The following is a 26473-nucleotide window of genomic DNA, read 5'->3' on the forward strand; positions in this document are numbered from 1 at the left end:
GAAAATAAGACAAAAATACTAAGTAAGAAAGTCATTTTTTGCAGTGCAACAGCAATTAAAGCAACAGCTCACTAGAAAATGAAAACTTTAAAGGGGACATATCATGAAAATCTGACTTTTTTCATTTATAAGTGCTATAATTGGGTCCACAGTGCTTCTATCAACCTAGAAAATGTAAAAACAAAGATCAAACCAGTAACTAAGTTTTGGTTACCATTTTCTGCCAGCTTGTGAAAAAATAGCTCATTAAAATTTGGCTCCCCTTGTGATGTCCGAAAGGGGATAAAAACGCCCCTTAATCTGTATTATCCAACCCCGGCACTGCCATTTAGTGCAGAGATCAGCTTATTTGCATTTTGAAGGACAAAAACGGCTCGCACTAACAAAGTGGCAATTTTAACATGTTATAATAAATTATCTATATGATATTTTGAGCTAGAACTTCACATACATACTTTGGGGATCATCAAGTCAAGTCATTGTGTTTGTTTAGACGTGAACCTTTCAGTACTCACTTGCCAGTCATTTTAAGTTCATCGCCAGCCCCATGGCCTCCACCGTCCCCGGCTCCTGCGCCATGTGGTGTAACTCCATTCACCTGGATGTTTTTACTACAAACACACAAAGACTCACAATTACAATACTGTGTTAGCCGTTCATTTTATTGGTCAGTCAAATTTCACCGAATGAAAGATAATAAAGTTAAATACCGTTTATCTGCAGAGGGAACAGACTTAGGAGGTTCGATTCTGATATCCGGGTCCCACTCTCCTGGAGGCAGAACAATCACTTCATCCAAAAACTCCTCTATTCCTGCCAGCAGGTCACCACGATCTTTAGCTTTGTACGCTATATCATGAAACACCTGCAGATAAATGAAACCACAGAGCTGTGAGCACACAAATCAGAGGTGTGGGAACACACAGGCTATATTAAACAAACACACACACCTCATCAGACATAAGCGTGGCAATGGCTCGACCGATCTCATGGTATGATTTGGCTTTTCCTTTGGGTCCCAGAAGAACAAACAGGAATCTGTAAAAAACACATTGAACCATTCTTGTTACTATATGAGTGAGTTTATAAATTGCACAACTTAAAAAAAAATGGTGGTTATGGTGTTGCCGTTGGTTACCGTGTGGGAACAGGAACCTCAGTGAAACCTCCTAACATGAGGGCCTGCTGAAGACGCACGAATGCCACGAATGGGGCGTCCAAAAAATCCACCTCACCGACCAACACATTCGATGCCTCCGCGTCCCGAGGAATTTTCTTCATGAACTTATTATTCAACTGGAGAGAGAAAAACAGCAAAGGATTAAGGAGACTGGTGAACTTAAACAGATCTAATAATTATTTAATCAACAGAAAAGCATCTGTAGTTTTTTATTGGTTAGTTTGTAGACTAAAATTCTGAATATGGTCTGAAAGAGATTTCAAAGCAATAGTCCAACATTATTTGGGCGGGGCTAAAATGGTGGCTCAATGATGCACTGGAGCCACCGAACATGTCCCCGCCCCTAACACAATCACGAGCATCCATTTAGGTTGTATCGGTTTTTGAAAGTTAAGATAGACGGCAGCTTTCCCGCGAGTGGGCGTGGTTTCAGCACAGATAGAGGACACGCCCCCTGTATTTAATGAAAGCAAATTTAGCAACCTGATCTTACAAATTTCCATTATCGCTTTGGTTTGGGGTTAGATTTGTGGTTTGGGTTAGGATGTCACTTTAACTATAGGTTTATAAAAAGAGATCCGGATTTTTAAACAATTGTCGCCTGACGTTAGGGTTAGAGTTGGGTTTGGGTTAGGATGTCATTTTATGTAACAAGGTCGTTCTAACCCCAAACCCAAGCTACGAAAATAGTACAAAAATAAGAAAAACAATTGAGTAACCAATACGTGAAACTGACACGGATAGGAAAATCTGTGGTACAGACACGGAAAATTTGGAGATCTGTGACAATGACACAGATAAATGAGCAAAATATTTCATTACTATAACACGGAAATTCGTGAGATCAGGCCGAATTTGATGATTTGCGCGAGTAGATTACATATAAAGTCAATTCAAAGAAGCGATAGACTCGAACTCGTGCAGGGAGATGAGAATGACGCAAAATGGGTGGTGCGATTGCCGCGAAAACCCGCGTTATTCGCCTCAACGTATTGGAAATATACAACTCAAGCGAAAAATTTGCGATGCTTCGTGTTTGGTGTGTATGCAGCATTAGAGCAAAGAATCCCGCATGTTTTTGCAAGATCTTGATAACTTATTTTTTTTATTTGGTGATTTATTTAATTGTTTTAATTTATTTAAAAACTCTGATCTTTAACAAAAATTGCAGCTTTTTGCTCAAAATTGGGTGTTTTTGAAGAAACCTACCTGTATTTGAGAGGCGACAAAAAAACTAATGAAGATAGGATAAAACTTTCTTTTTTTTAAGCAGAGGGTCTGTTCTTTCATTTGATATATTGTATGTTATATTCAAAGAAGAACATTTTCTGGAAGGCATTAAACTTTTGTGAAAATCATGAAAAATGCTGGCGCTGGTTGGCAACTTAAAAAAAAAAAAAAAACGCAGCAACTTGAATGGATGCTCTCGATTGTGTTAGGGGCAGGGCCATGCTTGGTGGATCCAGTACATCATCCAGCCACAGTTTTAGCCCCGCCCAAATAATCCTGAACACAGAAATGTGGAAAAACTGTTGTAACTGCACATTTTCTTTATAATGTATTTCGGCAATACATTTATAATGCATTTAAACAATTCTCTGAAATGACTTTAAATGATTTTCAAAGCACTCGCGTGGGCTTGTTTGTAATGTTTAACTGACATGTTTGCGGTCCGAGTGATTTTCATCTCAGGTTATCTGTGTCTTTTATACAGCCGTGAAAAAACCACACAGCCAGAGAAAATGTTCCACACTACATCACTCTCCAAATATTGACGCAAGCGACTGCAGCTATTTTTGTCCTTGGGCTTAAAGTGAGCCAACGGCTCAAATACAGTACAAGCTACTGTATGCGAAAAACCATCTTATTTGTCCTAGAAATACACTGGAGCTACAGAGCTGTGCAATGACTTCAACCAGCAACAAGTACTGAGAAAACAGAGTTGATTTTAATATGTTCACACATTTATATACTTGCCAGATGCTTTTATGCAAAGTAACTTAAACAGTGCATTCAAGCTATACATTTATCTGTATATAGGTGATTGCAAGTAGATTTGGTGTCCAAAGTCATTATTTATTTGTAAACTATTTATATATTTTTATTTATGACATTGGACACTAAATATACCTGCTAATGCTTTATCAATTAAGCTACACACACACACACACACACACACACACACACACACACACACACACACACACACACACACACACACACACACACACACACACACACACACACACACACACACACACACACACACACACACACACACAATGCACAGTACCTGATCTTTCTCAGGCTTGTCTGAGAGATCAACCAGGCTGTTGGAGGTCAGGTTACGATGGGTTGTGGTTGGGCTACCTGTATAGGTCAAACAGGGTCAAAAGTCAAGAATTGATCTGCTGATTTAAACACATGTGTAAGGAAAACATGATCAGGTCAGAAAAACATTCAGGTTTTTCCCATATAGCTCAATTTGTTTTCTGAATGCCATTATCTAAAGTGAGATCTCTGAAACTTTGGACAGTCAAGATCGATGAGAAGAGATCATAGAGAAAAGCTACTGTAAATCAGCATGTAGTGTAATGCATACTGTATACTGCATACTGTTTCTTTAAGAGATTAAAAGACAACAAAAAAAGTTTATAATTTAGTAAGTGGTACCTGGTAATCATCATGCGGATGTTTTGTATTTGTAATGTAGGGGGGGGGGGGGGTGCCCTTAGGGGTCTCATTAGAAAGACAAATACGTGTCAATTTACATTGACAAATATTACACTTAATATTACACCTTTTTTATGGAAAAGGTAATAATGTTGTGTATATACAATTATTTATAAACTTACAGAGGACTGAATCAAACATTTAATCGGCAAATCTGCATTGGACTAAACCTGAATCTAAAGTCTTAATCTTCAGCTCCAGACTTACAGAAAAGTCCTGTGCTGTGCCTTCTCAGCATCTCAGTTTGTTCGTCGAGTTCAAAGGTGGTAAAGCAAGGCATAGATTGATCGATAGAACTGCGCGCTTCACATACAAACACACAGAGAAAAGAAAGAGAAAGAAACAGAGCGCATGCGTGTCATTCAAGACAAGTGGGAAAAAACAAGAAACATGAAAAAAGTGAGAAATTAAAGCAATAGAGCTGGAAAATTGAGTCTGGATCATAGCATTGATTTAAGGTCTACCCTGAGTTTCCAATGAAAATAGCAATCATTAAATCAACACTTTCTATATAGATTTATGAGGAAATTAAATATAGTTTGAGGATTATGAGAAAATTTGACAAGTCAAAACCAGTGTTGACTAAGTCACACTCCTAAACATTAAGGTGCTTCAAGTCACAATAAACCAGAAGCAGCGATTACGTATTACGACTAACTGTGGGTTAACACCAGACGCAAGTTCAATGATTTTGCGTTAGTAGATTACATACAAAGTAAAGTCAAAGATGCAATCAGATGCGCCCTTGCGTGCCGCGATGCTAATGACGCGATATGAGCGGCGCGTTTGGCGTGAAAACACACGCTATTCACCTCAAACACTTCTTCGTCCAAGTTAAAAATATTGAAATTGAGCAAAAAATTTGCGTGACAGGAAGTTAAATAGAGTAATCTAGAACGAGTAACGTGATGCACCGCGTTTGTTTGTGTACGTAGCATAATGGTGATTAACACCAGACACGGAAGAGGCGGCAAGCGCGAGTAATGTTGAGTCAATGTAAAGACGTGAATAGGCATTCTGCGGTGCGGTAAGCATGGATGGCGTGGAACACGCAAATTGAGCGTAGCGATGCGAATGACGCAATATGGGCGGCGCGTTTGGCGTGAAAACACGCGCTATTCACCTCAAACGCTTCTTCGTCCAAGTCGAAAATATTCAAATCGAGCAAAACATTTGCATGACACGAAGTTAAATAGAGTTATCTAGAGCGAGTAACGCGATGCGCCGCGTTTGTTTGTGTACGTAGCATAATGGTGGTTCAGACTAGACACGGAAGAGGCAGCAAGCGCGAGTAATGTTGAGTCAATGTAAAGACGCGAATAGACATTCTGCGGTGCGGTAAGCACAGATGGCACGGAACGCGCAAATTGAGCGTAGCAATGCGAATGACGCAATATGGGCGGTGCGTTTGGCATGAAAACACGCGCTATTCACTTCAAACGCTTCTTCATCCAAGTTGAAAATATTCAAATCGAGCAAAACATTTGCATGACACGAAGTTAAATAGAGTAATCTAGAGCGAGTAACGCGATGTGTTGCGTTTGTTTGTGTACGTAGCATAATGGTGGTTCACACCAGACACGGAAGAGGCGGCAAGCGTGAGTAATGTTGAGTCAATGTAAAGAAGCGAATAGGCATTCTGCAGTGCGGTAAGCACGGATGGTGTGGAACACGCAAATTGAGCGTAGCAATGCGAATGACGCAATATGGGCGGCGCGTTTGGCATGAAAACAAGCGCTATTCACCTCAAACGCTTTTTCGTCCAAGTTGAAAATATTCAAATCGAGCGAAAAATTTGAATGACACAAAGTTAATTAGAGTAATCTAGAGCGAGTAACAAGATGCGCCGTGTTTGTTTGTGTACGTAGCATAATAGTGGTTCACACCAGACACGGAAGAGGCGGCAAGCGAGAGTAATGTTGAGTCAATGCAAAGACGCGAATAGGCGTCCTGCGGCGCGGTAAGCACGGATGGCGCGGAACATGCAAATTGAGCGTAGTGATGCGAATGACGCGATATGGGCGGCGCGTTTGGCATGAAAACACGCGCTATTCACCTCAAACGCTTTTTCGTCCAAGTTGAAAATATTCAAATCGAGCGAAAAATTTGCATGACACAAAGTTAAATAGAGTAATCTAGAGCGAGTAACGCGATGCGCCCATTTGTTTGTTGTAGGTAGCATATTGGTGGTTCACACCAGACATGGAAGAGGCGGCAAGCGCGAGTAATGTTGAGTCAATGCAAAGACGCGAATAGGCGTCCTGCGGCGCGGTAAGTGCGGATGGCGTGGAGCGCGCAAATTGAGCGTTGCCACGTGATCCACGTGACGCGAGTTGGAAAATCTGAACTTTGGCGGATTTTCGGCACCGCGTTAATCAATCAGGAGCTTGCTCTAGCAGTGACGTGATTACAGAAAGCGAGCAGGTGCAGAAAAACAAAACAACAATGGAGGACAATCATCATCGCTATACGAGACATCTTCATACTTTAACAGGAATTAAAAGGATCTTGTTTGGAAGAAAGTGAGTGAGTGATCTGGTAAGTTTACTCAATTTGAGCTAAATAAGCCCCTCCTATGACGCAAATTTATCCGTGAATGTCTTTATTGACTAAAATACTCAAGCGCCTAACTATGCGCCTCTTCCGCGTCTGGTGTGAACGCACAGTAAGTAGCGTGACGTATATCCGAGTGAAATGGCATCTAAAATGAAAAAAAAAGGTAGGGCGGGACTTGAATTCGTCCAGCGAGAATTGATTGAATAGTTGGAAGTTGGGTCATGTTGCTATTGGCTTATCACTGCGATCTTTTTCCGAGCCCCGCCCACCGGCCATACCCCGTGACTAGAAGTAAAGAGAGATCGTTGAGGAGAGCAGATTTGGGTTTTTGCATTTTTGATTAAAAATTATGAGGGCACATTAATTAAAAAATAAAAATAATGAAGCTCACTGTCAGGAATAAACACACGGAGAGATCCCAGAGCAGAGTAACAGAAAATGTTTATTTAAATGATAATGAATGTAAACAGACAAAAGCACGTCTGGGCGCAAAGGCCACTCCGAGACAGACGGCTGGGGCGAGGAGCACACACACAGACACTGGGGGCGACGAACCACACACGTTCGGGCTCCGGCCAGACAGACGAACGGTGGGAGAGATTCTGTACAACAATAAGTCTATGACCACAATGACACAACAGGGAAATCCGTAGACAGTCCGGCAAACCGGCACCCGTGGCAGACGAGGAGGAAAGATCCTGCGACGGGCAGAGAGAGAGAGACAGAGTGTTAGTGGTGCTGACGGGAGAGGCTGGACAGCTCCAGTGGGGAAGGACCCTCCTACTGGGCAGTGGCAATGCCGCAGAGAGCGTCCGCTGCTGCAGATAATAATAGCAGTCCTAAATAGCCGGCAGAAAGAGCAGCAGTCTGAACAGATGACAAAAGTCCAGGGAGCCGTCAGAAAACACAGAGTCTCAGAGTAAATCCTGGGCAGCAAAAGCACAGATTAGCGTGGCCAAATAAACAAAACAATAAACTGGGCAAAACTGACAAAAGATTGACAAGACAAGACTTCAAACTAGCAGAGCTAGTAACTAGTGAGTACATGGACAAGTACAGACGAGTACATCGACAAACGGACTTGCAAAGACACACTAGACACACAGGGATTAAATACACAGATCAGACGAGAGGATAACAAGCAACAGGTGAGGAAGACGAGAGGAGGCAATCACACTGAACAGGAACACCTGTGAGGGAAGCACACGTGAACCTGTAAAACACATACAAACACAAGACAACCATAGTACCAACAAGACAAAACCATAAATATATTTATATATAAAAATATATACAAATATATAAAAACATATACACACATACATACAATATACACATATACATATATATGTATGGATGCCATATACATACATATATACATCCATATACACATATACACATATATATATATATATATATACATATATATATATATACATACACATACACACACATACACATACACACCCACATACACACATACAAATATACATACATGAAAACAGAACACTAGACTAAACAAGACACAAAAGACAAAGACTGGAAAATGCAAGGGAGCGGGGAAAAATAACACACAATGACAAGAGAATACAAGGGAGCGGGGAAAAGTCACAAGACATGGGACAAACGTGGTCTGATATGACAATATCAAAACCACGCTCTCCCACACAAAACATTGCACTGTCAGGACCCTGCCATACACAACTAGATATAATTACCAAACCAGATTATGGCAGAGTCCTCACAGGACCCTCCCCTCAAGGGACGCCACCTGGCGGCCCTCAAGGAGAGACACAGGACAAGACAGACTGGACACTGGACAGCACCCACGAAAACATGACAAACACTAACAAGGGAAGACAAGACAGGACAACTAGAGGATTCGGGTGGGACAACAAGAACAACAAACAAGGGAGGGGGGGGCGGGGGAACAACAACGTTCACAGGAGGAGGGATGGGACTGGGAACTGGGCGAGCCTTCTGACCCCGGGGAGTAGCTGAGGGTTGGGTACGTGGAGGCCGGGCAGGCCTAACAGGGTTCCGTGGGGAGGAAACAGCTTGGGGCAAGGCAGGAACAACTAGGTCAGGGTTGACAGGCTGAGGGGAAACAGGAACATGACAGGGGGCGCTGTGGCCGGCAGCGGAGACAACACAGGAACAGTCACAGGAGCCGCTGCAGACGGCAGCGGAGACGAGGCAGGGACAATGACAGGGGGCGCCGCATCCGGCGGCGGAGACGACATGGAGACCGTGACAGGGGGCGCAGCTGACGGCTGCGGAGGCGAGACAGGAATAGTCACAGGGGCCGCTGCAGACGGCAGCGGAGACAAGGCAGGGACAATGACAGGAGGTGCAGCGGGTGACTGCAGAGACGATACAGAGTCTATGACAGGGGGTGCAGCGGGCGGCTGCAGAGACGAGACAGGGACCTTGACAGAGGAGGCTGCGGACGGCAGCGGAGACAAGACAGGGGCAGTGACAGGGGCCGCTGCGGACGGCAGCGGAGACGGGATAGAGATAAAGGCTGCTGCTGTGGGCTGCGCAGACGTCAGGGGCTGCAGCGGAGGCTGCGCAGACGTCAGGGGCTGCAGCGGAGGCTGCGCAGACGGCAGGGGCTGCAGCGGAGGCTGCGCAGACGGCAGGGGCTGCAGCGGAGGCTGCGCAAACGGCAGGGGCTGCAGCGGAGGCTGCGCAGACGGCAGGGGCTGCAGCGGAGGCTGCGCAGACGGCAGGGGCTGCAGCGGAGGCTGCGCAGACGGCAGGGGCTGCAGCGGAGGCTGCGCAGACGGCAGGGGCTGCAGCGGAGGCTGCGCAGACGGCAGGGGCTGCTGCTTCTCAGAAAACTGAGGGGTGGTAGCTGGTTGAAGAGCGGAGGAGTCCTTCTTCCTCTTCTTCCTCCGTCCGGTGACCGGTAATGCAGGAAGGAGATCGGGTGCGGGCGTAGGCTCCGGCGCTGGAGAGATGAAAGTCGACCTCCCCAACCTGATCGCCCCGGTCTGAATGCCCCTTCCCCTTATCGCCAGACGACTACCCCGAAGGCTGGCTGGCGGGGCGGAGCTTATGGAGCTAGATGTGGTGGGTGCTGAGCTCTCCAGGACCATCCTCCCGACAACGCGGCCCTCTGGGACAGGTGACAGAGGTCTGGACTTGGGTTCGGGCCTGTTCATGACGTAGCTCACCATGTCAACGAAGTCTAAGGGCTTGAGCAACTCCACCTCACTGGATTTGAGAGGCTCATCGAGACAAGCATAGAAGATGACCTTTAGCTCGTTCCCGCTAAGACCGGCAAGACGAGCCTCCTCCAAGAACTTGGAGGCGAAGGACCGGATCTCTGCTCCTCTCTGCCGCATGCCAAAAAGTAAACGGGCATGGTGGTTGCGGTGGGCAGTGAAAGCCGAATCCTCCTCCTGGGCAGTAGTGGAGAGCTGAGCGGTTGAGGGAGGGCTACTGTCAGGACTCTGCCTTGAAGTCTTGTTATATTTGTATTTTGTCATGGTGGCAGAGTTCTGGCAGTTCCTGGCCTTGTGTGGAGGTTCATGCCTTGTTTTTGTGTTTGGCATGTACCTCCGGTGTCTTGTCATTTGTCCCCGCTCCCTCGTCCTCCTGCTTATGGTTAATTATTACTTATTCCCATCACCTGTTCCCCGCTCGTTATCTTGTTTGGTTTATTCTATTTAATGTCAGTGTATCTTTAGTTCTGTGCAGGATCATTGTGCTGTGTTCTGTTCCCGTGTTTGGTGTTTGTGTCTAGTCAAGACGCCTAGTTAAAGTCTCAGTGTTATTTGTGAAGTTCATGTTTCATGTTGGTTACCCCCTTGTGGGTTTTTGTTTGTTAAAAAATAAAGTGTTTTCTGTTTTCCCCCGACATCGTTGCGTTTGGGTTCATCTGTCTAGCAACCCCTCACAGAATGATCCTGCCAACACTGAACCCAGCGACGGTGTCGGGGTCCGTCATGTCGACTCCAGTCAGGGTCCTGCAGCCCACTGCAGTTCGTCCAGCTTCTTGCTGGTTGGCGGAGGGCGAACGCGCTGCACTCCTCAGTTCGCTTTGGAGAGCCATTGCCAGGCCGGAGTCCGCGCAGCCAGAGCCGGAGCCCGCGCAGTCCGCGCAGCCAGAGCCGGAGCCCGCGCAGTCCGCGCAGCCAGAGCCGGAGCCCGCGCAGTCCGCGCAGCCAGAGCCGGAGCCCGCGCAGTCCGCGCAGCCAGAGCCGGAGCCCGCGCAGTCCGCGCAGCCAGAGCCGGAGCCCGCGCAGTCCGCGCAGCCAGAGCCGGAGCCCGCGCAGTCCGCGCAGCCAGAGCCGGAGCCCGCGCATTCCGCGCAGCCACTGCCGGCGCCGCCGACAGAGCCCGTGCCGCCGACCCGTCCCGCGCATCCCGCGCGGTCGATTCAGCCCGCGCAGTCCCAGCTGCGTCCTCGCCCCAAACCCCCGTGGACTGTCCTGTCTTAGTATCTTGTGGACTTATGTGTGTTTGATAAGTTTTGTTATGCACCTTTTGTTATTTTATAGTCTGATGTGTTCATAGTCTTGTCATGTTTATTATCTGTCATGGTTTCTTGTCTTGTGTGTTCCCTTTTTGGACGCCAGGTGGCGTCCTTTGAGGGAGGGCTACTGTCAGGACTCTGCCTTGAAGTCTTGTTATATTTGTATTTTGTCATGGTGGCAGAGTTCTGGCAGTTCCTGGCCTTGTGTGGAGGTTCATGCCTTGTTTTTGTGTTTGGCATGTACCTCCGGTGTCTTGTCATTTGTCCCCGCTCCCTCGTCCTCCTGCTTATGGTTAATTATTACTTATTCCCATCACCTGTTCCCCGCTCGTTATCTTGTTTGGTTTATTCTATTTAATGTCAGTGTATCTTTAGTTCTGTGCAGGATCATTGTGCTGTGTTCTGTTCCCGTGTTTGGTGTTTGTGTCTAGTCAAGACGCCTAGTTAAAGTCTCAGTGTTATTTGTGAAGTTCATGTTTCATGTTGGTTACCCCCTTGTGGGTTTTTGTTTGTTAAAAAATAAAGTGTTTTCTGTTTTCCCCCGACATCGTTGCGTTTGGGTTCATCTGTCTAGCAACCCCTCACACTCACAGATAAGTCATATGTAAAAAAAATACCACAATATTCCAAATCAAATGAAAGTTTCATTGTGACTTTAAAAGGTACTTGACAGCGATGCCATAAAATAACAATTTTTGGTTCCTCAAAAATTCAGCCCAAAATGGTTCTACCTTGGCATCATAAAGCTCCTTTATTTTAAAAAGTGTAAAACTTTAAACTGTTAACAAAGATTTATTTAAAGATATCGTTAACATTTTGCAACCAAAACTAAAAAAAATTAAGCATTAATGGCAGCATTAAACTTCGATACATGTACAATGAGTACAAATATGAAACAAATAAAACTGTACACTTGAAATAAAAGTTAAAACCTATAAAAATAGTAGTGCTGGAAAAGCTTCATTGTTTTGCAAACATCACATTACTGTCATGCTAATAATATAATAGTTAAGTCAATATTATCTGTACTTTCTGTTCCTCCAAAACAATGCTGAGATTATCGTTATGTTTACTTGAGAAAGTAGCGTAGAGTAGTTCTCAGAAACGCATCTCAAAAAAATTCATTCTTTTAAAACAGTTTGACAACATTGTATGAATGCAACCTTAGGCAACATGAGAGAAAAATAAGAAAAGAGCCTCAGAGGAAGAAAGAGAGAGCGAGATTGAGCAGATAAGTGCTGATGATGAAACCGAGGGGAGAGATGTGAAAAGTGATACGGTGTAAGCAAGAGTTTTGAAATGAGCCTGTGTTACCGTTCTCCGGATTGCTGAACAGACGACTGGCACTGGACACGCTTTTCCCGATCTCAGCCAGAGACCGCAGGTTGGACTTTTTGGTCTGGTGCCGATGCTTTCTTAACAAAGTGTAAATGACCGTCTCCTTCAGATCGGCCTTCAGCTGCCCGCTCTCGATCTGATTCTCTGTGATCATCTCTGAAAGAGGACAAAGATCTCATGCTGAACATATTCTGCCTCACATTCTTAAAAACAAAAAGGGTCTGATGTCATGGGAGCTTTTTAGGCTTTACAAAGAACTCATAATTGTCAAGTTCAATTTATGTATTGGTGCTTGTAAGACCCCATGAAATGCTCAAGCTATAAAGTAAAGGTTACTGCAACTGAGGCATGACCTATCAAAGGGCTTGTGTCTTATTTTAAAATAGCCAAAAAATTTTAGTTACATCACAGCCGTGAACACAAGTTGCTACTTGCTATTATTAGACTATGTAGACTATTTGAATCGATGTCAGTGCAAATCTGGCACATCTACAACAACAACACAGCCTTGCTTCTGTGTTTACGTTTAATGTGGTGTCAGAATGATACAAAATTAAAAGCTGTGCCAAATCTGATCAGAGCGTTCAAGACTAAAATGGATTTCCAGAAATGCGATTTGAATATGAACCACATATTCAGATTCTTTGCCATTCACACTTGCTGAATATGATCCATTTCCAAACTGATTTGCACCAAAATCGGATTTGGACTGACAGTGTGAACGTAGTCATAGGCAGGTGAATCGTGTGAGTCCAAGATGGTGCAGAAGCTAGTTATTATTTTCGCAACGATTACTTGCAAAAGACCCTTGAAGCCGTGTGGATGACTTTTGTTAAGGATGAATGCACATTTTTGAAGTTTAAAGTTGATCCCTGATCCGTGTTTTCAACCATTATAAAGCTTGTAAGAGCAAGGCCATTTACTAAAATAACTCCAGTCCATATTTGCTTGTCTGAAAGATGATGGACATGTATTTCGGATTGCTTGACGGTGAGTACATCATGGGGTAATTTTGATATTTGGATGGAGTATCACTTTAAATAGGTTGCACACCCAGTTTATAAATGCTGAGTCGGGCCATGTATCTAAATTGCGCCACTGACATTGTGTAACATTAAATAACATCATATTTGTCACAAATTGTTAACAGTTAACATGGGCTGCTAACGCATATTTTGCTTTTGGAAGTTGACTCTTCCTGACTAAGCTCGAGCTATTGAATATACACACAGGGTGTGCGATACCTGCGAGTTGTCCTACACACGACGCAGCGCTGTGTTCCTTGCTAGCTATGCGAGCTCCTTTAGAAGAATTTTTTTCCCATCCAACAAGTTATAACACATTTGTGTCGCACTTTCGCATAATAGTGATTTAAAATAAAAATTTGATTATTTTCTCATTGTTTACAATAGGGCTGCATAACGATTAATCGCAACTAATCGTTTGCAGAATAAAAGTATTTCTTTAAAAATATACAGTACATGCAAGTGTGTATTTATATATACATAATTATTATACACAATACACACACATATGATGTAAACAAAAACTTTTATTCTGCAAACGATTAGTTGCGATTAATCGTTTATAAGCACACAAGTTTATAAGCACAAAAGCATATCTAGATGACCTCAAAGGTAACAGACATGGACTAAAAGCCACAAAGGGGCGTAAATTCATTTAATAACATTTATTTTTAAGAGCGTCATTCTTACCAATGATCTGCTGGAACGATTAGTTGTGATTAATCGTTTATAAGTACACAAGTTTATAAGCACACAAGCATATCTAGATGACCTTAAAGGTAACACACATGGACTAAAAGCCACAAAAGTGCGTAAATTCATTAAACAACATTTAATTTTAAGAGCGTCATTCTTACCAATGATCTGCTGGAACGATTATTTGCGATTAATCGTTTATAAGTACACAAGTTTATAAGCACACAAGCATATCTAGATGACCTTAAAGGTAACACACATGGACTAAAAGCCACAAAAGTGCATAAATTCATTAAACAACATTTATTTTTAAGGGCGTCATTCTTACCAATGATCTGGTAAGATCATGGGGTAATTTTGATATTTGGCTGGTGTATCGCTTTAAATTGGTTGCACACCGGATTAGAAATGCTGCGTCGGGCCATGTATCTAAATTGCACCACTCACATTGTGTAACATTAAATAACATCATATTTGTCACAAATTGTTAACGGTTAACATGGGCTGCTAACGCATATTTTGCTTCTGGAAGTTGACTCTTCCTGACTAAGCTCGAGCTATTGAATATACACACATGGTGTGCGATACCTGCGAGTTGTCCTACACACGACGCAGCGCTGTGTTTCTTGCTAGCTATGCGAGCTCCTTTAGAAGAATTTTTTTTTCTCATCCAACAAATTATAACACATTTGTGTCACGCTTTCACATAATAGTGATTTAAAATGAAAATTTGATTATTTTCTCATCGTTTACAATAGGGCTGCATAACGATTAATCGCAACTAATCGTTTGAAGAATAAAAGTATTTCTTTAAAAATATACAGTACATGCAAGTGTGTATTTATATATACATAATTATTATACACAATACACACACATATATGATGTAAACAAAAACTTTTATTCTGCAAACGATTAGTTGCGATTAATCGTTTATAAGCACACGAGTTTATAAGCACACGGGTATATCTAGATGACCTCAAAGGTAATAGACATGGACTAAAAGCCACAAAAGTGCGTAAATTCATTTAACAACATTTATTTTTAACAGTGTCATTCTTACCAACGACCTGCTGGAACAATTAGTTGTGATTAATCGTTTATAAGTACACACGTTTATAAGCACACAAGCATATCTAGATGACCTCAAAGGTAACAGACATTGACTAAAAGCCACAAAAGTGCGTAAATTCATTAAACAACATTTAATTTTAAGAGCGTCATTCTTACCAATGATCTCCTGGAACGATTAGTTGCGATTAATCGTTTATAAGTACACAAGTTTATAAGCACACGAGCATATCTAGATGACCTCAAAGGTAACACACATGGACTAAAAGCCACAAAAGTGCGTAAATTCATTAAACAACATTTATTTTTAAGAGCGTCATTCTTACCAATGATCTGCTGGAACGATTAGTTGCGATTAATCGTTTATAATTACACAAGTTTATCAGCACACAAGCATTTCTAGATGACCTCAGAGATACCAAACATAGACTAAAGGGCACAAAATTACGTAACTTTATTAAACAACATTTATTTTTAAGAGCGTCATTCTTACCAACGATCTGCTGGAGGGAGTTAGCCTCCATATCCAGCATGATGGTTCCCTTCTCAATGCAGTTCTTCAGCTGAAAAAGTGAGTGGAGAGAAAGCGTGGCCACGTGAGGTTTACTCCAGCGTTCTCCACCCTTCTCCACCTTCTCCTCAAACTTTATCCATCTGAGACACACATAAAACACAGTAAATGCACTGAAATCACATTTTTTATCTTGTGACACGGGTCATGTTCACTGGGAAACTTTGAACATGTTCTGTGGTATTACCATGTTTTTAAACATGCAAATTACCATATCATGTATCAATTTATGCAAGGGGTTTATTGTATGTGTGAATGAAAACACAATATTACTACTCTAGTGCACAATCTCATTGTATTTCAATGATGATTAAAGAAAAGTTCCTGTAGCTCAGTTGGTGAAGTGTTTTATTAGCAGCGTAAAGGCCGTCGGTTCGATTCCCAGAAAACACACTTACTGATAAATTGTATGCCTTGTATGCACTATGATTTTCTTTGGATAACAGCATCTTCCAAATGCATGAATGTAAATTAGTAAATTAATTGAATTTATTACAAAACCACAGACAGAAAGACACACAGATGCAACACAAGCTCTGACTTTCTGACCGCTGAAAGCTTTTAAATGTAAAACAAGAATCAAAATCATTCAGTTAAGCTTCTTAAACCTCTGCTCGTCCTGTTATCAGCTTACCCATGTCTGCTCAAATGGCCATCCGTCTTAGAGAAACGACACCTGACCTCCGTACGGACACGCACAGATATTCTTTAGAGCTTTGTAATTTTGTGTGGAAAGGCTGTTGAGTTGGGTTTAGCCAAGCGTGGGTTTGATATCCGAGACAAAAGTGATACATACTCACAGACATATACTGCAACCTGCAGCTTTGATATGTTACCTGAGACACAGGTGAACCCTGTAACCCATGAAAACTCTGGGAAGTCGGTTCACACATGCGCGCACGCACGCACGTGCACACACTGCATATGAATAGCTCTTCTGTTAACAAGTGGATTCATTTCAACCTAATCCATGTGGTATGGAAATTCGTTCTTGAAATGCAAATACATGTGCAGCTTTTAAACTATATAACGCCAGATTCAACAACTAATCAAATTTATCTTGCTTTTGTTTTTAGAAATGTATAATTAATAGGGCTGTCAAAAGATTTATTGTGATTGATCACATATTTGCATAATATATGTGTGTGTGCCGTGTGTATATATTATGTAGCCTACATATAAATACATACATGTATGAATTTAAGAAACATTTTATTTTGGTATATTTTTTATTTATATTTTAAATATAAAATATATCAAAATATATATAAATATACATGTAAATGTTTCTTAAATACAAACATTAACGTGTGTGTATTTATATACTCTCACCTAAAGGATTATTAGGAACACCATACTAATACTGTGTTTGACCCCCTTTCACCTTCAGAACTGCCTTAATTCCACGTGGCATTGATTCAACAAGGTGCTGAAAGCATTCTTTAGAAATATTGGCCCATATTGATACGATAGCATCTTGCAGTTGATGGAGATTTGTGGGATGCACATCCAGGGCACGAAGCTCCCGTCCCACCACATCCCAAAGATGCTCTATTGGGTTGAGATCTGGTGACTGTGGGGGCCATTTTAGTACAGTCAACTCATTGTCATGTTTAAGAAACCAATTTCAAAAGAGTTTTGTGACATTTTGCATTATCCTGCTGGAAGTAGCCATCAGAGGATGGGTACATGGTGGTCATAAAGGGGTGGACATGGTCAGAAACAATGCTCAGGTAGGACGTGGCATTTAAACGATGCCAAATTAGCACTAAGTGGCCTAAAGTGTGCTACAAAAACATCCCCCACACCATTACACCACCAGCCTGCACAGTGGTAACAAGGCGTGATGGATCCATGTTCTCATTCTGTTCTCATAACTGCACTGATCATCATTTATATCATATATTAATATTTGATGAGCTCAGATCCAAAAGCCGCTAAACGTCAAAAATGAGATAATTGACCGAATGCTCTCAGCAAGTATATATTATTATCAAATACTTTCACTTCAAATCTGCTTAATCCTGACCTCAGGTCATTCAGAAATACCGGTTTGTTGGCAGAATCCATTGAGAGTCTGATAAAAAAGCTAATTTACAAGAAAACATTTTGCAGCTGACCTCTTTTTGCAGATAACCCACGAGTGATGATAATTTCAGGACATTAACTCTTTCCCCGCCATTGACGAGATATCTCGTCAATTAAGAGAAAACGCTTCCCCGCCAATGACGAGATTTTCCGTCTTTCCGCAATACCGCTATTATCCACCAGTTGGCGCCCTTCGGCAACTTTTTAAACCTGGAAATATTGCCCTATGGCAAGCTGCTGCATGTCCGTGTCTGTTTTAAAGATCGCTCTGAATGGGATCTCTATGAAAAGTCCGTCACAAAAATGGAATTATCTCTGCATTTGCTCAAAATGTGGTGTTTTTGCAGAAACCTACCCATATTCAAAAGCTGATTGCAAAAGAACCACTGAAGGTAGGATGAAACGTTTTTTTTTTTTGTTGTTTGAAAGCAGAGGGTCTGTTCTTTCATTTGGTATATTGTATGTTTATATATTTAAAGAAGAACATTTTCTGGAAGGCATTAAACTTTGGTGAAAATCATGAAAAACGCTGGCGCTGGCTGGCAACTTTTTTTAAAAACGCTGGCGGTGAAAGAGTTAAAAAAGACTTTACTCAAAAATGAAAATTCTGTCATTGGTTACTCACCCTCAAGTTGTTTTAAACCTGTATAAATTTGTATCAAGTAAGGGTGTCACGATTCTCCAAATCCTCGTTTCGATTACAATTACGACTCTAAGGCCACAGTTCGGCTCGGTTCAATTCCCAATTTTTACTTTTTTTTTTGAAAAAACAAGCTGCTATATTATTTTTAGACTATACTTTTATGAAATATAATATCTGACCTTGAACCCGGAGATCCCCTGCCATGTTAGTCGTGCTGCCAGTGGCAAAATTGTGATCGATTTCGATTTAAAATCGTGACACCCTTAGTATCAAAGCAGATCTGGGGCACCACTGACATCCACAGTAGAAAAAATAATACTATGGAAGTCAATGGTGCCCCAGATATATTCATTTGTATTTGGCAAAACAAGGACATCTATACGGGTTTGTAACAACTTGAGAGTGAGAAAATGATGACAGAATCAAAAAAATTATTTAGCAATAAGTGATTTTGAAAGTCAATATCTGATTTGTTTAACTTCCACATTGAACGAGCGTATTTCTGGCCTACAGCTCATTGCAATCCAGTTTGCATTTTGTGTGGTTTGGTTAGGCGCATTGGCACATTTTGTAACAGGAGACGCTGAGGTGACTGCAAAAGCCACAAAACATGCTTTGCATGTAGTTTGCATTTCAGGTTTGAATTGCTCTGATCAAATGAAAAACTCAATGCAGAATTTGCATGTGGGTTTAAATATTAATTTACAAATGTATTAGACCATCACTCAATGTAAGGTTTGCGCCACAACTGCCCTAAACTAACAGAATTGGCGATAACCAAAATCATGTTTAATGTTTCTGTAATGTTTAATCCAGCGGTCTGTGTACAATCTTTAGTCACAGTAGTATTTCTTATGCTAAAATGCTAATCCATGAATTTACTATTTTACAAGAAAATCATTGAGTAATTTCTGACTTCTGAGAAGTTGAATGTGCCACCTCAAATTTGGGTATAAAAACATGAATTTAATTTGACATTATCTGTTCTAATTATTCAAATGATTCAAACACAAATCATTTTAAGTCGTGCATGTTATAAAGTTATAATCATATTATAATCGAGTCTTGGTTTAAGTAAGTGCATTTGTGTGTTGGACAGTTTTTATGTCCTTTGCAGGAAAGACCTGAAAGAGCAACTCAATACATGGAGGAAATAAAATCTATCTGTAGCAAATGAATGCTGCTTTGTCTCTCTTGTCGTCTGCTGACTCATTCTGATAGTTTACTTCATCCGTTCTGTCTATCTGAGTCTCAAATCACAGTGTTACACAACATAAAATAGCATTTTCACCAGATGTATACTTCAGATAACATTTGTTTTTACATTTTTAGTAAAATTTTCTGCTTGGCTTATTGTGAGCTGAAAGTGTGTGAAGAGTCAAGTGGTGTACTAAATTCACGAGCACCTGTAAATGACGTGCTTTTGTTGTTTAAGAGGTGAGAAAGAAACGTCTTCCTCTTCAAGTGTGCGCAAGTGCATTTTCCAAATTTAAGTCTACGTTTGCTGACACATGTGTAGCTTTAAAGTATGCAGACGTCACCTGGCTGTTTCCGTCCACTCCATCTCTTGACCGTCGACGGCAAGAAGTTCGTCCAGTTCGGTGAAGAGCTGAGGTGGAGGTGGGCCGCTGTCATCCTCCCCCAAAATAAAGCGGATTCGCTCGGCTGCAGGAGAGACTGAGGAGAAAACAACCAATTAGGATTGAGAGATGTCACCTGACCATAACCTACTTTTTGAGAAGAATCTTTAGTTTTATGTAACAGAGTTTTCGGGTGTATTTGTTGCTGCTAACCGCTGGACAGGAAGTGAAAGTTTATTTCCAGAAATAGGATAGCTGTTGTGAAAGGCGACGGAGCCAGAAGAACCGATGATGTGCTGCGTTAAAAGAATTTCATGGGGAAGTTTATCTTTTAAAAAGCGGAGACAAAAGAAATTCCAGATGAGTTCATAACAGCACTGCGAGTATAAGGAAGCTTTAAAAATATTAATAAATAAAGTTCTTGTTACAACATTGTTATTGTACGTAGCACCACACCTTTTTTTAAATGTGTACACTCTTACAATTACAAAGACTCGAATCACTACATAGGCAGGGTTGACTTACAGGTGAAGCGAGAAAAACAAATAGATTTAAAATGATGCCTTTGGAACGGTAAGGAAATATTAGTCTTAACAGAAACTTAAAATAAGAGGATTTCTTTCTATAAACTTCTGGTAAGGAAAGTCACAATCATTTTCAATTCAAACAGTGACACAATGTTGGGTTATTTGCAATTATTTTGTAATTGAAGTATTTAAATGATGGATGTTTTTTTTTTAGTTTTGCTGTGTCGACCCTCCTGTAAGAAAGGTAACTTGATGGCAATTTAATATAAAATGATTCATTTGTGTTCAACTTAAGACAGAAAGTCTTTGTTACTTAGTGTTACTTTAAAAAATGTTGGGTTATTTTCAATCCAGCGTTAGATCAAAAAGGAACAAACTCGTTGCGGTAAATTAACCCAAGAAATTTTTATATTTAGACCCAAAAATGGGTTAAAACAACCCAGCATAGGCCAGCATCTTAATTACATTTTAAAACATCATTGGTGTGTTTTAACTGTTTGGTAATAAATAACCTTGTTATTGGATGTTGTCAGTCAACTATGAGTTAAACAATACAGCATTTAAGTTGAAATGAACCCAACTGTTGGGTTTGTCCATATTTGACCCAACTATGGGTTAAATATTTATTATATTTGTAATAAATATGTTGGGATGTGTAATAAAGAAATAACACTACATATGAACACGAAGTATCAAGCACAGAGGCTCATTCCAAGAGCAAATGTCAACCATTGCATACTTATGAAAATTAAAGTTTTTACCCAAAATTTTCAGCCATACTGATATATCAGATGTCAATATTTTTTACATGTTTCAGAGTGCACATTTCAGAATTGTCACATCTATAACAGAGAAATTACACATCGGTAATGTTGTTTTTCCTCATAAATGCGCATACAAAAATGTGTAAAATAAATATTATTTATTTTTTGAAGAGCCGTCCCTTCTCCATTGGTTGGGTTTTATTGCTTCTGGTTTGTGCATTTTAATTCACAGAATTCCGACAAAGTGTTTTGCCTCCCAAAAACTTGGGATGTGTAATTTTTTGTCACATCCATAACACATGGATGCGTCCCTTATCTAAAACAGAAAACATGAGTATAGACAGACATTTTTCTAATGTTTGAAATCTATTATCAGGGGTTTAGGAAAATATGGTGCAAAATATTGATAATAAATGCATAAAATTACATTTCAAGTTTTGACAGCAAATATCAAATGCATAACGCTAGAATTGCTCATTTATAAAACACATCACCAATTTAATAAATAAATGAATCAACAGTTTTAACACATTGAACAAATCTATTTATCTGTTTATGGATTTAAAAAATCATGGTTTCTATGTGGCTTATCCAATAGTATGAACTTTTTTATTTCAACATCATGTTTATTTATAAAACAGCTCAAGGAAACTGGGAGTTTAGAAAGCAAGGCATGGGACACCAAATGCATAGGTCACTTTGTTTGTACAAAATGTTGGGTTGTTTCAACCCATAGTTGGGTCAAATATGGACAAACCCAACAGTTGGGTTAATTTCTACCTAAATGCTGGATTGTTTTACTCACAACATCCATAATAGGGTCCATATTTGACCCAACTATGGGTTTAAACACACCATTATTTACAGCGTTGGGTCAAAAAATAAGTTAGCCTAAGCTGGGCTGTTTTAACCCAAAATGTTGGGTAGTTTTAACCCATTTTGGGGTCTAAATATAAACATTTCCTGGGTTAATTTAACCCCAACGAGTTAGTTCCTTTTTGACCTAACGCTGGGTTGAAAATAACCCAACATTTTTTAAAGTAATACTAAGTAACAAAGAGAAACACAACTACAAACTTTACAGAGTTGCAAAGTACAAAGGTACATTTCCTTTCAAGAACAAACTGAAAATACCACTTCATGTCTTCAGTTCAGTTGAACACAAATGAATCATTTTATATTAAATTGCCATCAAGTTACCTTTCTTATAGGGAGGACGACACAGCAAAACTTCAAAAGCACAAACGTCCTTCATTAAAATACTTTAAATGACTCCGTTGGGTTAATATAAAGTATACAAGAGAAACCATACACTGTCAAAAAATGGTCAAAATACGAATTACCATTTCAAAACATACACCTTTGCATCTAAAGAGGTCATATTAGTACATCATTGGTACATATTAGTACCAAATGTATGCATATTCATACCTAAATGGTGCATGTTAGGGTCTTTTAAAAGGGTTTTTTTTTGTGTGAAATTGAAGTGTAAACAAACAGATCAGAGCAAAAAATTGAAACATGGTGGCACTGCACTGCAAAAAATGACTTTCTCACTTAGTATTTGTCTCTTGTTTTCAGTACGAATATCTAAAAATTCTTAAATCAAGATGTATTTTCTTGATTAGCAAAATGACCTAAGAAAATAAGTCTAGTTTTTAGACCAAAAATATCAAATTTAAGTGATTTTGTGCTCAAAACAAGCAAAAATATCTGTCAATGGCCAGGTCATGTTTGTAAATGAGAAGTGGTTCTCAAACAGTTTACCTGGATAAATAAAGGTTTAATAATAATAAAAAATGGGGTGAATTTTGTGGTTCTCAAACAGTTTACCTGGATAAATAAAGGTTTAATAATAATAAAAAATGGGGTGAATTTTTTTTTTTTTAATTAAGCGTTTAAGAAAAACGTAAACTTATTTTTAGATTTTTTTTCTTAACCTATTGGGAGATATTTTTGCTTGTCTTAAGCACAAATCACTTAAATTGTATATTTTTGTCTAGAAACGAAACTTATTTTCTTGGGTCATTTTGCTCATCAAAAATATACATCTTGTTTTAAGAATTTTTTTTATATTTGTACTGAAAACAAGACAAAAATACTATGTAAGAAAGTCATTTTTTGCACTGTGGGGTCATTAGGAATACTTTAATAATAAATGTATGCGTTTTTTGGAGCTCCAAAAGTTCAACTTCGAACCCCATATAAGAAATTAAAATGATGACATTTTACTCTTAACTTTTTCATCAATGTTAAACTGAAGAAATTAAGTCACATTCATCTGTGACATCATTCAGGTGAATAAATCATATTTTCAATTAACTATTCCTTTCACATATTGCATGCATGCTAGGTTGCTCTACACTAGCCAACGCTTGACTAATGCTTTCCTCCTAGTTGCCTAAATTGGCCCTTCAAGAATAAATAAGGCCACAGTGTACTGAACAGACTGAGAAAAGAACATCCCTACCACCCATGTTTGGCTCTGGGCCTGTTAACCTGGGCAAAGAGTTAATGCCTTCACCACAAGTAACTAAAATTATCCATTATACACCAGACCGCAAGTACACACAAAGACAAATGACATTATTACAATCAGCTGACCGCTAATGCTATGACTGTGAGATTGTGGACTATATACACACACACAAATCCACTGTACAAACTCATGCGAGAAATGTTTGCACTTGTCACAATAGTGAGAATTGAAGCTAGTGACTAATGTGTGAAGTCTGTGCTTTCTCACAGCTTTTGTTACAACTTCAAACAGAGAAACTGAGAGATGAATACACAAAACAAGTAAGTGAAGATATAGAGACAGAGAGAGGTCGAAAGAGAGGATAAGCACAGATACTGGTGACTACGCACTTGTTCTCTTTGACGCTTTGTCTTTTTAGCCATGTCGGTGATTAGGAGAGATTAGCACATAAACACAAAGACCTTAAACTAAGGCCACGGGGATTTGTTTTTATCTGTTCTTCAATGCTGATTCATATTTAATCACTTACTTGTTCTTTATAACATCCTGGATTGCTCTGTGAAATATTTGTTTATTGCTTTCTGACGGCTCTTTGAAGAAAGTCTGTTTAATGTTTAGTTAAAAACGTTCATGGGTTTCTATATAGGCCTAAAGGAGTAGTTCATAGAAAACTAAACATTTCATCAGGGTTGACTCATGAAGTTTCAGCCCAGTACAATCTTTTTTCTGAGAAAAAGGTGTAAATCGGGTTGAACAATCGATACTGACCGAAATATATCTCTGTGATTTTGAATTTATTGTCTACTTTCTATGAATATTGCTGTATTTACAATGAAGTGGAAGCATTTTTAACATGAAAGTCAAAGCCTCGTGGATAGCTCATGATAAATAAAATTTCTTCCTTGTTTAAAAATGTACCACTGGTTGGAAAGCTAACATCTGACTTTAGTGTATCATATCAGGATCACACCATACTGATACACTGCAAAAAATGATTTTCAAGAAAAAAAACCTTGTCATATTTTCAGTAAAATATCTAAAAATACTTCAATTAATATGCTTTTTCTTGGTGAGCAAAACAACCCAAGAAAATAAGTCTAGTTTTTAAACCAAAAATATCAAATTTAAGTGATGTTGTGCATAAAACAAGCAAAAAAATCTGCCAATGGGGTAAGCTAATTTTTCTTGAATTTTTCTAGATTTTAGTGTTTAAGAAAAATGTTCAAGATTTTTGCTTACCCCATTGGCAGAATTTTTTGCTTGTTTTATGCACAAAATCACTTAAATTTGATATTTTTAGTCTAAAAACTAGACATATTTTCTTGAGTAGTTTTCCCTCATCAAGAAAAAGCATCTTATTTAAGAATTTTTTGTTATTTTTACTGAAAGAAAGACAAAAATAATATGAAATATTTTTCTTGAAAAAAAAATTTTGCAGTGTAAACTGCAAAAAAATACTTTTTACTTAGTATTTTTGTCATGTTTTCAATTACAAATAAAAAAAAATCTTAAATCAAGATGTATAAGAACATCAAATATACAATTTAAGTGAAAATCTGCCAATGGGGTAAGAAAATATTTATTGAATTAAGTGTTTAAGAAAAAAGTTAAAGAGTTTTTTTTTCTTTTGTTTTAAGCACAAATTAACTTAAATGTTATGATTTTTGTCTAAAAACTAGGCTTAATTTCTTAGGTCATTTTGTTTAACAAGAAAAGGCATCTTCATTTAAGAAGTTTTCAGTACAAATACCTTAAACAATACAAAAATACTAAGTAAGAAAGTCATTTTTTGCAATGTAGTGAATCGCTCATGTGTTTATTGCAGTGGTTCTCAAACTGGGGTCCGGGGCCCCCAGGGGGGCCGCGAGATGGTGCAAGGGGGGCCCCAGTTTTATGACATTTTATAAAATACATTAATTTATCATGAATTCTGTGTAATTAAACCTTAAAAAATAAGGCTACTAACCAACTTTGTATAATTTAATATGTTTTGTTTAATTAAAATGTTACCTTTTAGAACAAATTTGTCGTAAATTTTCTTTGGGGGGGCTGCGAAGGAATGCACGATACACAAGGGGGGCCACACACTGAAAAAGTTTGAGAACCACTGGTTTATTGTACTATTTGTCACTGTATAAATATTGGGGTGGGGGTATACTGGAAATTGTGTAATTTTTGAAGTGTTTTACTTTTCCACATCAAATAAAGAAAGTCTACAGACATGTCTATAAAACAAAACAAGAAGATAAGTGGATGTTGAATTTACTGTCATAAGACTTGTTTGGTAAACTGTTCCTTAAAGATGCTTTGTCACTTATTACTATGTATATGACTAGTAAACCTATAAACACAATTTAAGTCTTCCTGGAAATGTTTAACTAAGAGAAGTACACACAGTAATATTTTTACTAAACCTACTTTGCACGGCATGTAAACACAGCAACATTATGTGAGTAACAATTGCATTTAAATGAGGAAGTGAATCCTTTGAATCCTATTGTTTTGCGTGTGCATGGAAAATATGGTTGGCACAGATGATAACCACGTCGGCTATGTTTTTATATGCACAAAATTTTGTCAATCTGACTGAATTTAATCCGATTGCAGGTTACGACAGTTATAGTTTAAATGCACCCTAAACATTGCAATCTAGACCAATGGACATTCAAAACTAGCCCAAATATTCACAGCTCAAATACTAATAAACAAAATCCTTTCATCTTTAACCTGCAGAAAAAA

General features: G+C 39.6%; 1 protein-coding gene across 11 annotated transcripts in view; it reads right to left on the reverse strand.

Moving 5' to 3' along the window:
* The window catches only part of slc4a4b (solute carrier family 4 member 4b), a 56931-nt gene that overhangs the window by 15312 nt on the left and 15146 nt on the right, over positions 1 to 26473 (reverse strand). For 9 of the 11 annotated variants that reach the window (XM_065243863.2, XM_065243855.2, XM_065243865.2 and 6 more), the window contains exons 4-12: positions 19926 to 20061; positions 15576 to 15736; positions 12267 to 12446; positions 4121 to 4216; positions 3474 to 3550; positions 1139 to 1296; positions 951 to 1038; positions 711 to 865; positions 516 to 611 (exon numbers count right to left, since the gene is read on the reverse strand). In XM_065243863.2, the coding sequence (XP_065099935.1) occupies positions 516 to 611; positions 711 to 865; positions 951 to 1038; positions 1139 to 1296; positions 3474 to 3550; positions 4121 to 4216; positions 12267 to 12446; positions 15576 to 15736; positions 19926 to 20061 (1147 nt within the window). The remainder of the gene's footprint in view (positions 1 to 515; positions 612 to 710; positions 866 to 950; positions 1039 to 1138; positions 1297 to 3473; positions 3551 to 4120; positions 4217 to 12266; positions 12447 to 15575; positions 15737 to 19925; positions 20062 to 26473) is intronic. The other 2 variants (XM_065243862.2, XM_065243866.2) reach the window with 1 other exon arrangement.

The sequence above is a fragment of the Paramisgurnus dabryanus genome, chromosome 18, assembly GCF_030506205.2.
Source record: "Paramisgurnus dabryanus chromosome 18, PD_genome_1.1, whole genome shotgun sequence".
Lineage (NCBI taxonomy): Eukaryota > Metazoa > Chordata > Actinopteri > Cypriniformes > Cobitidae > Paramisgurnus > Paramisgurnus dabryanus.